This window comes from Sus scrofa, chromosome 4, assembly GCF_000003025.6.
Source record: "Sus scrofa isolate TJ Tabasco breed Duroc chromosome 4, Sscrofa11.1, whole genome shotgun sequence".
Taxonomy (NCBI): Eukaryota; Metazoa; Chordata; class Mammalia; order Artiodactyla; family Suidae; genus Sus; species Sus scrofa.
In genome coordinates, this window is record NC_010446.5 from 127,519,396 (window position 1) to 127,534,256 (window position 14,861).

The 14,861-nt window shown below is 44.6% G+C and overlaps 1 protein-coding gene across 1 annotated transcript in view; it reads left to right on the forward strand.

Annotated features, from left to right (window-relative positions):
• The window catches only part of GTF2B (general transcription factor IIB), a 36,804-nt gene continuing 25,349 nt past the window's right edge, over positions 3,407-14,861 (forward strand). The window contains exons 1-2 of the mRNA XM_001929406.6: positions 3,407-3,559; positions 8,898-9,004. Coding sequence (XP_001929441.3) covers positions 3,543-3,559; positions 8,898-9,004 — 124 coding nt within the window. The 5' untranslated portion in view covers positions 3,407-3,542. The remainder of the gene's footprint in view (positions 3,560-8,897; positions 9,005-14,861) is intronic.

Below are 14,861 nucleotides of genomic sequence, written 5' to 3' on the forward strand. Positions count from 1 at the left end.
AGGCCAGGGATCAAACACATGCCACAGCAGCCACCTGAGCTACAGCAGTAACAACACCGGATCCTTAACCTGCTGAGCCTCCAGGGAACTCAAATAAATGTAGTCTTAAAATAGTACCTAGCCCATAGTAAGCACTATATGTTTATCACTATTATATTGTGATTATTAATTTTTATTACTCCCTCCACCTGAATTTAAATAAAACTTTATGCTTTTATTCAAGAATCAAAAGAATAGTGAATGTTTCTACAACTATAATCTGTATTTCCCAGAGCACAGTAATTTGGGCTTAAGAATACAGTCTTGCAGTAAGGGTTACATAGGAGGTGGGTATAGACATGGGACAGTTTTAGAGTCAGTCATTTCTGGCTTTGAATTCTACCACCACCACCAATTTATTGTGTAAACCTGGGCAATTTACCTATTTAACTTCTCTAAGACTTGAAAAGAGGAATAATAACCTTTGCCTGACAAGATAACCAAGCACTAGATAAGAGGTGACTGACACACGTCCTCTTGCAAAGGACCTCAGGCCTACTTTCAAGAACACACCTAGTTCTCGGAGCTCTGTGTAGCCCTCCCACTCCCTCTGGGGCTCCCTGCCACCTTCAGCAGGGCCTCACCTATCTGCCCAGATTGAAGCCAAACCAGCAAGAAGCAGGTCCTGGACAATCACCAACTGAAAACAGTGTGTAAAGAGACCGTTGGAATTCAGGAAGCATTATATAAAAAAAGTTTAAGTCCATGTTTTTTAGAAATGTGGACTAGAGTATGTATCAGTCAAGTGACCTAGAGGATTTCTTTGTAAAATACTTCAGCCAAAAGAAGAAGAAGGGACGAAAAGGACACGCAAAACAAGTGTGGCGAAATCATGATAATTAATTAGGATGACAGGCATATGAGGAGTCATTATACTATTTTCTCTAATTTTTAGTGCGCTTGAAAATCTTCATACATGATAAAACCCTTGAAAAATTAAAAGCCCCTTGCATTTCTGGAAGGAATACATATGGCCCCTTAGCCACCAGGCACATGAGGTTTGCCTCATATTCTAGGCATTTCATCTCATTTCCAAAAGCGTCCAAGTCAGAGCTGGTGTTACATTTCAGTGAGTCTGCTGTTCTTCCTAGTCCAGCAGAATATGTCATATGACATATTTCAAACATTCCATGATTTCTAGTCGAATATTTGTCAAACCTTAAGTTAGGAAATTGTCATTTTCTGCAATATCACCATGTAGACACTTTTATAACAGACACTTATTTATCAGCGTTTCCAAAAGTGAGGCCAAAAGATAAACTAATGAACCTCCATAACCCACACCAAGTCTAGAAGAAGCCAGACACAAAAGACAACATATTGGAGTTCCCATCATAGCTCAGTGGGTTAAGAACCGGACTAGTATCCATGAGGATGCGGGTTTGATCCCTGGCCTAGCTCAGCAGGTTAAGAATCCAGCATTGCCGTGAGCTGTGGTGTAGGTCACAGACGAAGCTCGGATCCAGCGTTGCTGTGGCTGTGGTGTAGGCCAACAGCTGTAGCTCCAATTCAACCCCTCGCCTGGGAACCTCCATATGCCCTGAGTGCGGCCCTAAAAAGAAGATTTTTTTAAAAAGTGAGTTAGTTTAAATAATTGATTGAAATAAATCAGGTTAATTAATTCACATCATTAAGTTAAATAAAAATGATTATATGAACAACTCCTAAGTTTTGGTAAATGCTAGTCTAGGTCATTGACTCCTAGGTGACAAAACCCCAAGTCTGTGTGTTTCAATCTCAGGATCAGATACAAAGATTAAGTGGGATAATGTTGATGAAATGCTTTGTAAATTGCCAACGCTATACTAACAAGAGAAGAAGGAATGGCCTACCTAAGCTGCTTCTATTTTAATATAAAAGTCATCCTAAGTAGGTTATGACAGATAAGAGATTCTTCAGGTGGGGCAGGTGTAATTTAACCAGTTGCCCAGCTTCCCTCCTCTGGGGTTTCACTTTCTCTGATAGCTTCTTCCTTCATGTAATGCCCACCCTAAACCACCGGGTGGTGGGTCCTTATCTTCACGCTCAAGAGTGCCCCCCTGGTTCCCTTCCTCCTCCTCTCACCCTTCTCCCAAGGCAAGAAGCTCTGCTATGGAAACTTCTGCCAGATTGGGGCGCAGCACCTGCAAGCCCTCTCCTGGTAACATTTGGCACAGCTGAGATGAATTGGCTTTTTGTGTGTGCGCTTTTTAGGGCCGCACCGGCAGCATATGGAGGTTCCCAGGCTAGGGGTCAGATCGGAGCTGTAGCCGCCCACCTACATCACAGCCACAGCAGTGCCAGCTCCTTAACCCACTGAACAGGGCCAGGGATCAAACCGGCTTCCTCATGGATGCTAGTCAGGTTCGTCAACAGCTGAGCAATGACGGGAACTCTGGTGTTTTGAAGCTTTACCAGATATTGTGGGAGAAAAGCCCCCACAAAAATAGTCAGGGTTTTTAATTGCAGAGTTAGTTGGGAAGACCAAAAAAAAAGCTCCCCCATCCCCACTCCTATATGAGTTCCTAAACTTCTCCCTCTTACACACCTTTTTCTTTCTAAGGAAGCAAGACTTCCCCACCTTTCAAGGAAACAACGTTTGCCCAGTGGTGTCAGTTCCATGCCCCAAAGAACAAAGCAGCCGCAGTATTCTAAGTGCTCATCCCCACAGAAACCCTTTTCCCTCTATTCCCACTGGGCCAAGGGTAGTTTGTTTTCAACGACGTAGTGATAGTGTTGCTGTTGTTTTTATTAATTTTGTGCCATTAGTTTGGGTATTTAATAAATTTAGGGACTTTTGGGGTATCTGAACGTTCTGGTAAATTCTCTGTATTTCAGCTATGCCCAAGTTGCAAAGACCATGACAACAACAGGAAGGTAAGGCCCGCATCTCCCTGCCTCACGGGTGCACAATGCTCTCCCACAGTTTGTTTCATCTCCTGCCAATTCTAAAAGGGTACACAAGGCAGATGCTATTGCCTCTTGCCCCCAGGTGCGAAGGGCGAAGGAAGACACAGCTTGCTAGGGGATGACTGAGCCTGAACTGACATCTGGGCTGACCTAAGTGCATTCCTCTTTATTCCAAATACCTAGGTGGAATCGCCCTCTGGGCAAGTAAGAGCTGAGCGCCGACTCCCGGCGGGGGAGGGGTGGTTAGCCCTGGGGGGTGAGGGCTTTGCCCCCTCCAAAGCCCGGGTTGTCCTGGTGTTTTGACCCAGCCAAGTTGAGGGTGTCAGGTGTAGCCCGTTTGCTGGGGCCCTTGAGCGTTTTCCTGAGTAGTTGCCTCGATGTGCCGGCGACCGGGAAACCACCGAGACCGAAAAGGAAAATGAGAAAACGCAAAGCACGTGGCGTCCAGGAGCTCACTTTCTTGGCCCTTCTCCCGACCCGTAGCCGCGCCCGATGACGCCTGCGTGGACGGCTCGCCTATAAAAGCTCGGCTCGCCGCGTCTCGTCGCCGCAAGCGCTTCCTGTTTGCGGGCGTCCGTCGTCGTCGCCGGTCGGGAGCCGGAGGGGCCGTGAAGATGGCGTCGACCAGCCGGTGAGCCTGCGGGGGGCCGGGCAGCCGAGGCCGGGCGGCGGGCGGGCCCCCAGGGCCGGGGTGCGGGGACAGGCGGCGGGCGGCCGGCCGCCGGGACAAAGGCGCTTCCCGACGCGGGGGCGGCGCGGGGTACCGGCCGCCGGCGCTTCCCTGTCTGGGGCTCCCGGGTCCCGGCCCCGGCCTCGCGTCCTCTGCAGCTGGTCCAGCCGTCCTGTCTTGTTCGGCTAACTTCTTGGCCTGTTTTCCGTCTGCGGCTCCACCAGCCCGAGGGGCCGTGACTCCTCCTCCCCGAAGAGCGGGAAGGGTCAGGTCCAGGCCGCCGGCGACCTGACAGCCGGAGGGTTGGGGCGGACGGCCGTCCCTGGCGTCCCGCAGGTGCGCGGTGGGAGCCGGGGCCTTTCTGAGCGAGGCTGCGTTCTCTCGTGGGAGGCTCCTGTCCGCACGTCTTCTGCGTTCTGCTCCGGAAAGGCTTGCCTGCGGAAGACGACCGACGTGTGCGGGGAAGCCTCTCTTCTGTAGGTTTTGAGCGTGGTGTAGTCCAATCTGCAGGAAATGGATGCAGTGCCATGGAGACGGCCCTTAGTCCTGTGACCTGAGAAATGCTTGCAGACCCTAATTGCCTCCCTCGTGACCACTGTGAGGTAGATACTAGGGTTTGTGCCCAAGCGTAAATACACCGAGTCGTACCAGTGGTGTCTCTTCCGAGGTTAATGTGAGAACAGTGTAGCGTCTCTTTTCTGTTACCGTACTTGGCCTCTCGTTACTCAGAATGTATTGAAAGTATCAAATCCAGTTCTGTAGCTTCTAGAAGACAGGCACCTCTGGCATGATTTTTCTGAGCTTGGTATCGTCTGTGGCGTTGAATTCCCTGTGAAAGCCATTATCACAAAATAGGAAGCTGGAGAAATCCAGGCCCTTTCTGGTGACGGCCAAGGCCCATTACTTTTTGTTGCTGTATTTCAGCAAGGAGGGAGGAGGAGAGGGCTTTAGCTAAAACAACTGGAGGCAGCTCTCAAAGCCAGTGACACTTGTTTACTGATTGTACTTCTGGGATTGAACGTTCTGTCTGGGTGTGGCTCTGTCAGGTAAGGCTTCCTTGTAGGTAAATGGAGAACGAGCTTCCCAAAGACACCTGAAAACAGCTGACAGTCTGCTGGGGCAGTCGGTGGGAAAGGGGGTCACAGTGGGGCTTTTGTAGATAACAGAGCAGAAACTTGTGTTTGAAGGAAATGTTGTAGCAGCTGGATGCAGCACATTCACTGGATGGATTTTTTACTGAAAGAACACATGGCACGTGTCCTCTCTGTGCCCTCATTGTCTCCATTTGTTAAAAACGTCCTTGAAATACGTTTCTCGGGGCATGTCCGGATCTTAAATATGTCATTGCGGTTGTCTGTCTCTCCATATACCAGTGAGAACAAAGGTAAATGTTAGGATTTGTGCTGTGAGCTTTTCCCTGAGGAAGATGTACAGGTACTGGGCTCTGGAACGGCCTGCTGTCTTCAAAGCGGAGAACAGAAATACTCTGAGTTCAAAGCTACACTTTACCACTTACTGATTCTGTGACTTCAGGAAAATCGTTCTGTGAGCATTGTTTTTAAAGTGGGGATATTGTGGGAGTTCCCGTTGTGGCTCAGCGGAAAGGAATCTGATCTGTATCCGGGAGGACGCAGGTTCAATCCCTGACCTTGCTCATTGGGTTAAGGATCCCGTGTGCTGTGGCCGTGGTGCAGGCCGGCAGCTGTAGCTCTCGTTGGACCCCTAGCCTGGGAAGCTCCATACGCCGTGGGTGCAGCCCTAAAAAGACAAAAATCAAGTGGAGACATTGCTTAATTTGCAGGGTTGCTGTGAAGATGAGTAATCTGTGTACAGTACTGGGCACACAGTAGGCCTCCCGAAAATACTGGAGAGTGCAGTTGGGAGCTGCCTGGCTCCTTAGGTCGCCTAATTGTTCCAGTGTCAGTGGGGGCAGTTTGCTGGATTCTTCCCTCTTGTGCCCCCTTTGTCCTCCCACCACCCCACTCTTGAGGTTCCTCATTTGTTACCCTGGTGGGTAGTTTGTTTAGAAGTGGACTGTTTCCAGTAGTTTCATTTTATTTTGCGTTGAGTAACACACGTGCGAATTGTACACACCCAAGAAGAGTGAGCAGCAGCTTCCTTCCTTCCTGAGCTCCTGGCTCCTAAGTCTTCTCCAGAGCAGCCCTTGTAGCCAGTTGCTCCGAGTTTTCCGAAGGATTCTGTGCTTTAGCAAACGTGTAGTCCTAACCTGTGTTCCTTCCAAAGAGCAGTCGAAGAGGAACGCTCTCTGCCCCTTTGCTTTTCACCTGAGAAGAACCACAGCCTGACTTCGAACACCATAGATTTGTTTTACCCGATGGAAGCTTTATGTATAAATGCACGTGTCGTCCCCTGTGGGGGTCTTTTGATCAGCATTTTGAGATTCATTCATGTTATTTCGTGTAATTGTAGTTACGCTTTTTTCACTTTCTATAAAATCTCTGCAGTGCTCTTTCCGCTTAGCCCATCTTCGACATGTTTTATATCATTTTTATATTCATATATGTGCATGTGATATTCTCTCTGCCATTTAATAGTGCAGAATGTGTCGGTCCCATGTATGCTGTGTGTCACAGCTGCCCATTTTATACATTTGTAATTTCTGTTCTCTGCCGACGTTTCCTTTGACAACCTTTTATAATTATGCCAATTTCTTAATATTTTATTTGTTACAATTTATTAAAATATTTTCCTAATAGGAATTTATGGAATAAGCATGAATATAAAGCAAACTTCCATCCTTTATTTTCCCAGTGAAAAGACCTGTTTTGGTTAACCTGATTATATAAATTTTTGGAATGTGGATTATTTTATCAATTTTTTAGCGGGAATTACCTGTTATCTTTGATTTGTTTGATCTTTTGTCCTTTTAGGGCCGCACCCAAGGCATATGGAGGTTCCCAGGCCTAGGGATCTAATCAGAGCTGTAGCTGCCGGCCTGCACCACAGCCACAGCAACATGGGATCCAAGCCACGTCTGCGACCTACACCACAGTTCACGCCGGATCCTTAACCCATTGAGTGAGGCCAGAGATCAAACTCGAAACCTCATGGTTCCTAGTTGGATTTGTTTCACTGCGCCACGATGGAAACTCCAGAAGTACCTCTGTTGAGAGTTAACATTCTGAATTGTACTTGGTAGTTTGAGAAACTATCCAAATTCACAGATACCTGTTTAACATGGTTTCAGAATGGTTGATGTTGTCTTTTTACATGTGTATTTGTGATGGCTAAAACATAACTGTTCTATAGTATTTCAGGTGGGAACTTTTAAAAAGGGGTTATTTTCAATGATAGCAGACATTTTATGATTGTAAGGTCACATCCCCAGAAATAATTAAGAAACGTAAGTTAATGGAGTTCCTGTCGTGGCTCAGTGGTTAACGAACCCAACTAGCATCCACCAGGACGTGGGTTTGATCCCTGGCCTCGCTCAGTGGGTTAAAGATCCAGCTTGCTTGGAGTTCCCGTCGTGGCACAGTGGTTAATGAATCCGACCAGGAACCATGAGGTTGCGCGTTCAATCCCTGGCCTTGCTCAGTGGGTTAAGGATCCGGCATTGCCGTGAGCTGTGGTATAGGTTGCAGACGAGGCTCGGATCCCATGTTGCTGTGGCTCTGGTGTAGACCGGTGGCTACAGCTCCAATTCGACCCCTAGCCTGGGAACCTCCATATGCTGCGGGAGCGGCCCAAGAAATGACAAAAAAAAAAAAAAAAAAGATCCGGCTTGCTGTGAGCTATGGTGCAGGTCGCTGACTCGCCTCAGATGCCACATTGTGCCATAGGCCGGTGGCCACAGCTCTGATTTGACCCCTAGCCTGGGAACCTCCATATGCCACGGGTGTGGCGCTAAAAAGAGGAAAAGACCCCCCCCAAAAAAAAATGAGAAATGTGTGTTAAATGTCTTTGTTCTTTTTTAAAACTGACTCTCTTGGGTCATTTAAGGCTGATCTGTCTTCCCCAAATTGACTTATTTTCAAAATATAATAATCGAGCAAATTCACAGATAGATTTAAAAGTAGCTTTTTTTTTTTTTTTTTTTGTCTTTTGTGTTGTTGTTGCTATTTCTTGGGCCGCTCCCGCAGCATATGGAGGTTCCCAGGCTAGGGGTCGAATCGGAGCTGTAGCCACCGGCCTACGCCAGAGCCACAGCAACGTGGGATCCGAGCCGCGTCTGCAAACTACACCACAGCTCACAGCAACGCCGGATCGTTAACCCACTGAGCAAGGGCAGGGACCGAACCCGCAACCTCATGGTTCCTAGTCGGATTCGTTAACCACTGCGCCACGACGGGAACTCCTAAAAGTAGCTTTTGAAACCATTTACTGAATGCTGACAAACTCAGTTCTGGACCAAATGAAATCACTACCTCCTTTTATAGGTTCAGTGTACTATTCTAGTTTATTACTAGGTATCCAGCAAGTAGAATAATACAGATTTAACATGTATTCTCTGACCAGAGGAATTAGTGGCAAGAGTAGCAAATTCAGATAGTTACATGTAAATGTTGCTGTTGTTATGGTAGCTAGTTATTTCCATGCTCATGGATTTGTAAGCATTTCAGTAGCCTACATGTCAAGAGAAAAAACACTTGTTTTCCATTTAAGTTTTTTTTTTTAATATATATTTTTTTTATTTTCCCACTGTACAGCAAGGGGGTCAGGTTATCCTTACATGTATACATTACAATTATATTTTTCCCCCACCCTTTCTTCTGTTGCAACATGAGTATCTCAACATAGTTTTCAATGCTATTCAGCAGGATCTCCTTGTAAATCTAAGTTGTGTCTGATAAGCCCCCATTTAAGTTTTTAAAGCTTTCCATGTCTTCAAACCAGTAACTATTCCAGGGAGTTCCTCTCATGGCTCAGTGGTAACAAACCCAACTAGTATCCATAAAGACACAGGTTCAATCCCTGGCCTCGCTCATTGGGTTAAGGATCTGGTGTGAGCTGTGGTGTAGGTTGCAGATTCGGTTCAGATCCCGCATTGCTGTGGCTGTCGTGTGTTGCTCTGATTCGACCCCCACCTAGCCTGGTTCTTCCATATGCCTCGGGTGTGGGCCAAAAAAGAAAAAAAAAAAAAAATTCCAGTGGAATCTGTTCTTTACCAGCTAGGATTTAAAGTATCCTGACTAGGATGTTTCCTTTGAAAATTTAACAAAAATTATAAATGTAGTATTGGAAAAGTGTTCAAAATCCCCCCCCCAAAAAAGACTAGAACTATGTTGCGTGTAGGTTAGGAGAATATTAAAAAAAATTTTTTTTTTTTTTTATCTAGTTTGGATGCTCTTCCAAGAGTCACATGTCCAAACCATCCAGATGCAATCTTAGTGGAAGACTACAGAGCTGGTGATATGATCTGTCCTGAATGTGGCCTGGTTGTAGGTGAGCTGTTATTATGGTTTTAACCGAAATCACTGTTTTGGGTACTTGGCTTTTGTATATTTTCCAAACTCTTTCAATTAATACATTTTGAGTTTTTTCCCCTACAGATAGTTCAGATTTATTGTGAAACAAGGATTAGAAAAAAGGAAACAAGTAGAATCAGAGACGCTGTATTATCTATGCAAATGCATATATTTCATACTGTGGGGTAGAAGTAGTCATTGAAAATTGAGACAGCTGGAGTTCCCGTTGGGGCTCAGAGGGTTAAGAACCCATCTAGTATCCATGAGGATGCAGGTTTGATCCCTGACCTCACTAAATGGCTTAAGGATCCCCTGTGGCTGTGGCTGTGGTGTAGGCCGGCAGCTGCACCTCTGATTTGACTCCTAGCCTGGGAATTTAAATAGGCCACAGGTGCGGCACTAAAAAGAAAAAACAGATAGCTGATCTAAAAGAAAAACACCCACAGGCCTTAGTCTTAATTAAATACTGGTTGCAGACTCATGCATATGAAATAATGAATAAATATAATTTAACTTTAGTGACTTTTATATAGTTAAACATGATTAATTTTGGAGTAATAAAGGTAGATAAGCATGATTTATTTCAGAGTAATAAAGGTATATCTTTATAAAGGTACTGAGTCTCATTCAAGGCCTTTTAGTCAACAGAGAAGATTTGTTTTAATGTTTTTGATGTGTTTTAATTTTTATTTGCTGATATCGAACGATGTATTTGTGAATTTCTAATATAAAATTGTCATTGTCAAAAATACTACTTAAAATTTCACTTTTATTCCCTCTTGCTCGCTAATCTAGATGATACAGCATAACTTAGAGATCATCTAGTAAAATTTGCTTAGGGTGTGGTTGCACTCAGCACCTGAGTAAAGGATTTAGTTTCACTTAGCAGTTTGAAGTACTTACAAAGCTGCTGTAACAAACGTTAATGGTGAGGGACCGTGAGGGACCGTGGAAGTGTCTTACTTGGGGACAGCTATCAGATTTCATCCAAGTAGACTGCTTGCCTCAGGCCTCCAGTGGAAGTTTTAAATCATGCAGAGTTGTTAATAGGAATTGGAATCCATTTGCAATTGTATTCTACTCAGTAAGCACTGTTAACAGCTAATATACTGCTGATGCTGAAAACTGTTGTAAATGACTTAGATCTTCACTCAGTTTGTCCTTAGAGACACCTGTGAGATGAGACCTAACATGGTGGAGATGAGGAAGCTGAAGTTTAAGTAGGCTGTGGCAGTCTAATTCCACTGTCTGCAAAGGAGCCAGATTTCTTTTTTTGCTTTTTAGGGTCACACCTGCAGCATGTGGAGGTTCCCAGGCTAGGGGTCTAATCAGAGCTGCAGCTGCTGGCCTACCCCACAGCCACAGCAACCCTGGATCCAAGCTGCATCTACGACCTACCCCACAGCTCGTGGCAAAACCGGATCCTTGATCCACCGAGCAAGGCCAGGGATCAAACCCTAGCCCTCATGGATACTAGTCAGGGTGGATACTAGTCCTCGTGGATACTAGTCAGGGTGGATACTAGTCCTCGTGGATACTAGTCCTCGTGGATACTAGTCCTCATGGATACTAGTCAGGGTGGATACTAGTCCTCATGGATACTAGTCAGGGTGGATACTAGTCCTCGTGGATACTAGTCCTCATGGATACTAGTCCTCATGGATACTAGTCAGGCTTGCTTCCACTGAGCCGCGACAGGATCTCCCCCAGATTTCTGTGCTGCCTTTCGTAACAAGTGAGTTCAGTCTGAGATTGGCTGACTCTGACCCATCGCCTGTTTTTTATGTGGCTTTTGTGCTCAGAATGACTTTTACATTTTTTAATGGTTGAAAAAAATCAAAATAATAATTTGGGACATGAAAATATCTAATTCAAACTTTAGTGCCCATAAATAAAGTTTTATTGGAACATAGCCACATTTTATTTGTTAATCTGTTGTCTGTGACCGCTCTCATGTTGCAGCAGCTGAATTTAGTGGTTGCAACAGAAACCACGTGTGGTCCTCTGGTCACACCATCCTGGTGTTCAGCGCACTGCAGATCCCAGTGACGCAGGCATGGATCGAGAGCTTTCTGAGTGCCAGGCGTACCTCCGCACTGCAGCATGTGTTTATTTTTCTGCCGTTACATACCCATCATGTCAAAATAAGAAAAAGCGAACTTTGAATGTCATGCTTTTAAGGCCTAATGAGGTGTATGGCAAAGCATGGTGTTTATTACGCAGCGTCGCTGTGGCTGTGTCGAAGAAGACAGCAAACTCTGATGTTACCAGACTAATCGCTCATCACAACACCAACTCAGGACAGCAATGGTCAGAAAATTTAGAATATGTCCAGTGGGATATCTTAGTACAGCAGAATTTCTTTTCTTTTTTTTTTTTTTTTTTTTTTTTTTTTGTCTTTTTGCCATTTTCTTGGGCCACTCTCGCGGCATATGGAGGTTCCCAGGCTAGGGGTCGAATCGGAGCTGTAGCCACCAGCCTGCACCAGAGCCACAACAACGCAGGATCCAAGCCTGGGCCACGACGGGAACTCCAGTACAGCAGAATTTCTTCATAAAAATAAAATAAAAACAAAGCTGGGAGTTTCTGCCATGGCTCAGAGGGTTATGAACCCAACTAGTATCCATGAGGATGTTGGTTCGATCCCTGGCCTCGCTCGGTGGGTTAAGGATCCAATGTTGGCTGTGAGCTGTGGTGTAGATCACAGACATGGCTCAGATCCTGTGTGGCTGTGGTGTAAGCAGCTCCAATTCAACCCTTAGTCCAAGAACTTCCATAAGTTGCAGGTATGGCCTAAAAAGCAAGTACATAAATAAGGCTACAGAGTGGTTCATTTGTAAGGACAGCCATTTACCAGTGATGAATTGATTAATCTGTGTTCGATGGTAGCAGCTAGAGAGATGTGTCCAGAGAAAATAAACTTATTTAAGATTATTAGCTTTCAGGAGTTCCCGTCGTGGCGCAGTGGTTAACAAATCCGACTAGGAACCATGAGGTTGCGGGTTCGGTCCCTGCCCTTGCTCAGTGGGTTAACGATCCGGCGTTGCCGTGAGCTGTGGTGTAGGTTGCAGACGAGGCTCAGATCTGGTGGTGCTGTGGCTCTGGCGTAGGCTGGTGGCTACAGCTCAGGTTAGACTCCTAGCCTGGGAACCTCCATATGCCGTGGGTGCGGCCCTAAAAAGACAAAAAGACCAAAAAAAGAAAGATTATTAGCTTTCAGTAGAAACAGTCACTTGAAGAGTTAAGGACATTGGCAGTGGCATCAGTAGTCAATTAAAAATCAGAGGGATTTATTTCAAATATTTTTCTAGACTCTTGATGACTAGACAGGTGTTACTGATACTGCTGAGTTGTTTATTCAGGAGTCAGTGCAGAGTTTCAAGTGACTGTGAATCAGCTGCATGGAACAACTACAGGAGAAACCACTTCCAGATAAGGTGCAGAAATACTGATTCAGTACAACCTAAAGTGGAATCTGCTAGGATGTGTTAAAAGGAGCGTGTGGAGCAGAAAACCTAGACAAACTTACAAAGATTGTGAAAATGGAAGAATTTCAAGTCCGTATTATTCATTTTATTATTCACCAGGTATGTTGTGGAAAAGGTTTGACTCCATCGTGTGTCACTGATCCAGTAGTGTCAGTGGTTCCTTCGTTCTCATGGACTTAACTGTCGTCAGTTCTTAGAAAATTTTTTGGTGTCTTTTGTCTTTTTAGGGCTGCACCCTCGGCATATGGAGGTTCCCAGGCTAGGGATCTAATCAGAGCTGCAGCTACTGGGCTACACCTCAACTCCTAGCAACGCCAGATCCTTAACCCACTGAGCGAGGCCAGGGATCAAACCCACAACCTCATGGTTCCTCGTTGGATTCATTTCTGCTGCGCCATGTTGGGAACTCCAGTTCTTAGAAATTTTTGTCAGAAATAGAAGCCTGGTATTCTGACCTGCCCTACCACATGGTAAGTTAGTATCTTAGCAGTGCCACAATTTTCTTTGTGGCTTTTTTGTTTTTAGCTCAGGGCCAGGCCAAAGGTTTTCTGAACCAGCACTGCCTTCAGTCACCACTATTGAGCACAGATGGCTTCTAAAGTTTGGCTTTCCTGCATACTTGCTGCTGTTTATTAATTCAGTCTAGAACTGCAGGCAGAATAGTGCCTGCATGTTGATTACACTGTAGTAAAGCCAGTTTAACAACAGCTAACATTTTTGGATCATAAGTAATGTCAATTTGCTTTAATGTATTTTATATTCTTCCACTGCTCTTGGAAAGTAAAACAAGAACTAAGCTTTTCATTTCCACACAGATCTGCCCTGGATATGTTTTCCAAACTCAAACTATGTTTTAATCAGTGCTTTTCAGACCTGGTTGCAAAGTGCAAAGGGAATTTTCATATTTTAAAATTGTTTAACTGCAATTAAAGGGATTCTGTCGAACCTTCAATTGGAAATTTTTAATCTACAATGTAATGACATGTTAAAAGGCAAATATCAGAAGAATGTAATGAAATTCTATAAATGCCTTCCAAGCAATGAATATGCTCAATTAAAATCATAGGCTTGTGGATTACTATCAGTATTTGACAGTACTTGTCTGTGTGAAAAAGACATTTATAGAAAAGAAATACATAAAATCTTTTTAACACAGCATTGACAGGCGAACATTTGTAATTGATTTTGATAATAGGGAACTGCTGAACTCCAGTTAAGTGAAATGTTATCTCAAAAGAGAATTCTATTCTTCTCAGTGGTAGAAATGTATTACAACAAATTATACGCAATTATTATTTTAAATTTTATCTTAAAAACCTTATGGATTTTGGAGTTCCCATTGTGGCTCAGCGGAAATAACCCAACTACTGTTTGTGAGGAGGCAGGTTCTATCCCTGGCCTGGCTCAGTGGGTTAAAGATCTGGCATTGCCGTGAGCTGTGGTGTAGGCCAGTAGCTGTAGTTCTGATTCAGCTCCTAGCCTGGGAACCTCTGTGTGCTGTCGGTGTAGCCCTAAAAGCAAAAGTAAAAAAAAGCTTGTGGATTTTTTTCTTTATATAAGTACCTACATTAATATTCTCAGTATAGCCTCTTGAGCCACAAAGCCTAAAATATGTACTGTGTGGCCCTTTGCAGAAGTGTTTGCTGACTCCTGAGTTAAATAAGAGTGTTCTGATTCTTCCAGAGTGTTCCGATTGATAATAGGTAAGAGTGAGACAGAGACAGAAGATTGAGAAGATTAAAGATAATGTCACATTCTTGGTTCTTCTGATCTCTTAGCCACTTAAAAGAAGTAGTGCAAAAATTCCCATCAGTTTCGCTTCTCCCTTGACTAACAAGACAGTAAATTGAAGCCACTGGAGAAGGAAGATATAATCCACAAGGCTTACATGCTTTTTTGTGCTTGGAATCCCTAATTTTTTTTTTTTTTTTTTTTTTTTTGCTTTTTAGGGTTGCACCCAAGGCATGTAGAAGTTCCCAGGCTAGAGGCAAATCAGAGCTACAGCTCCCGTCCTGCAACACAGCCACAGCAACATAGGATCCAAGCTCATGGCAATGCCACATCCTTAAGCCACTGAGCAAGGCCAGGGATCAAACCTGCATCCTCATCGATGCCAGTCAGGCTAGTTAACTGCTGAGCCACCAAGGGGACTCACTGGAATCCCTAATTTTTACTTGCATTTTCTGCTCTGTCAAACAAGGGGAAGTTAATTTTTTGTTATTTTGTCAGTCTTGAACACTAGCACCAAAACGACTACATTTCATTCAGCTAAACGTGCTAGGCTAAATGTTAAGGTCTGGAAATTTAAAAATATCTCATTCAACTTTTCTTTATTAGGAATATCTG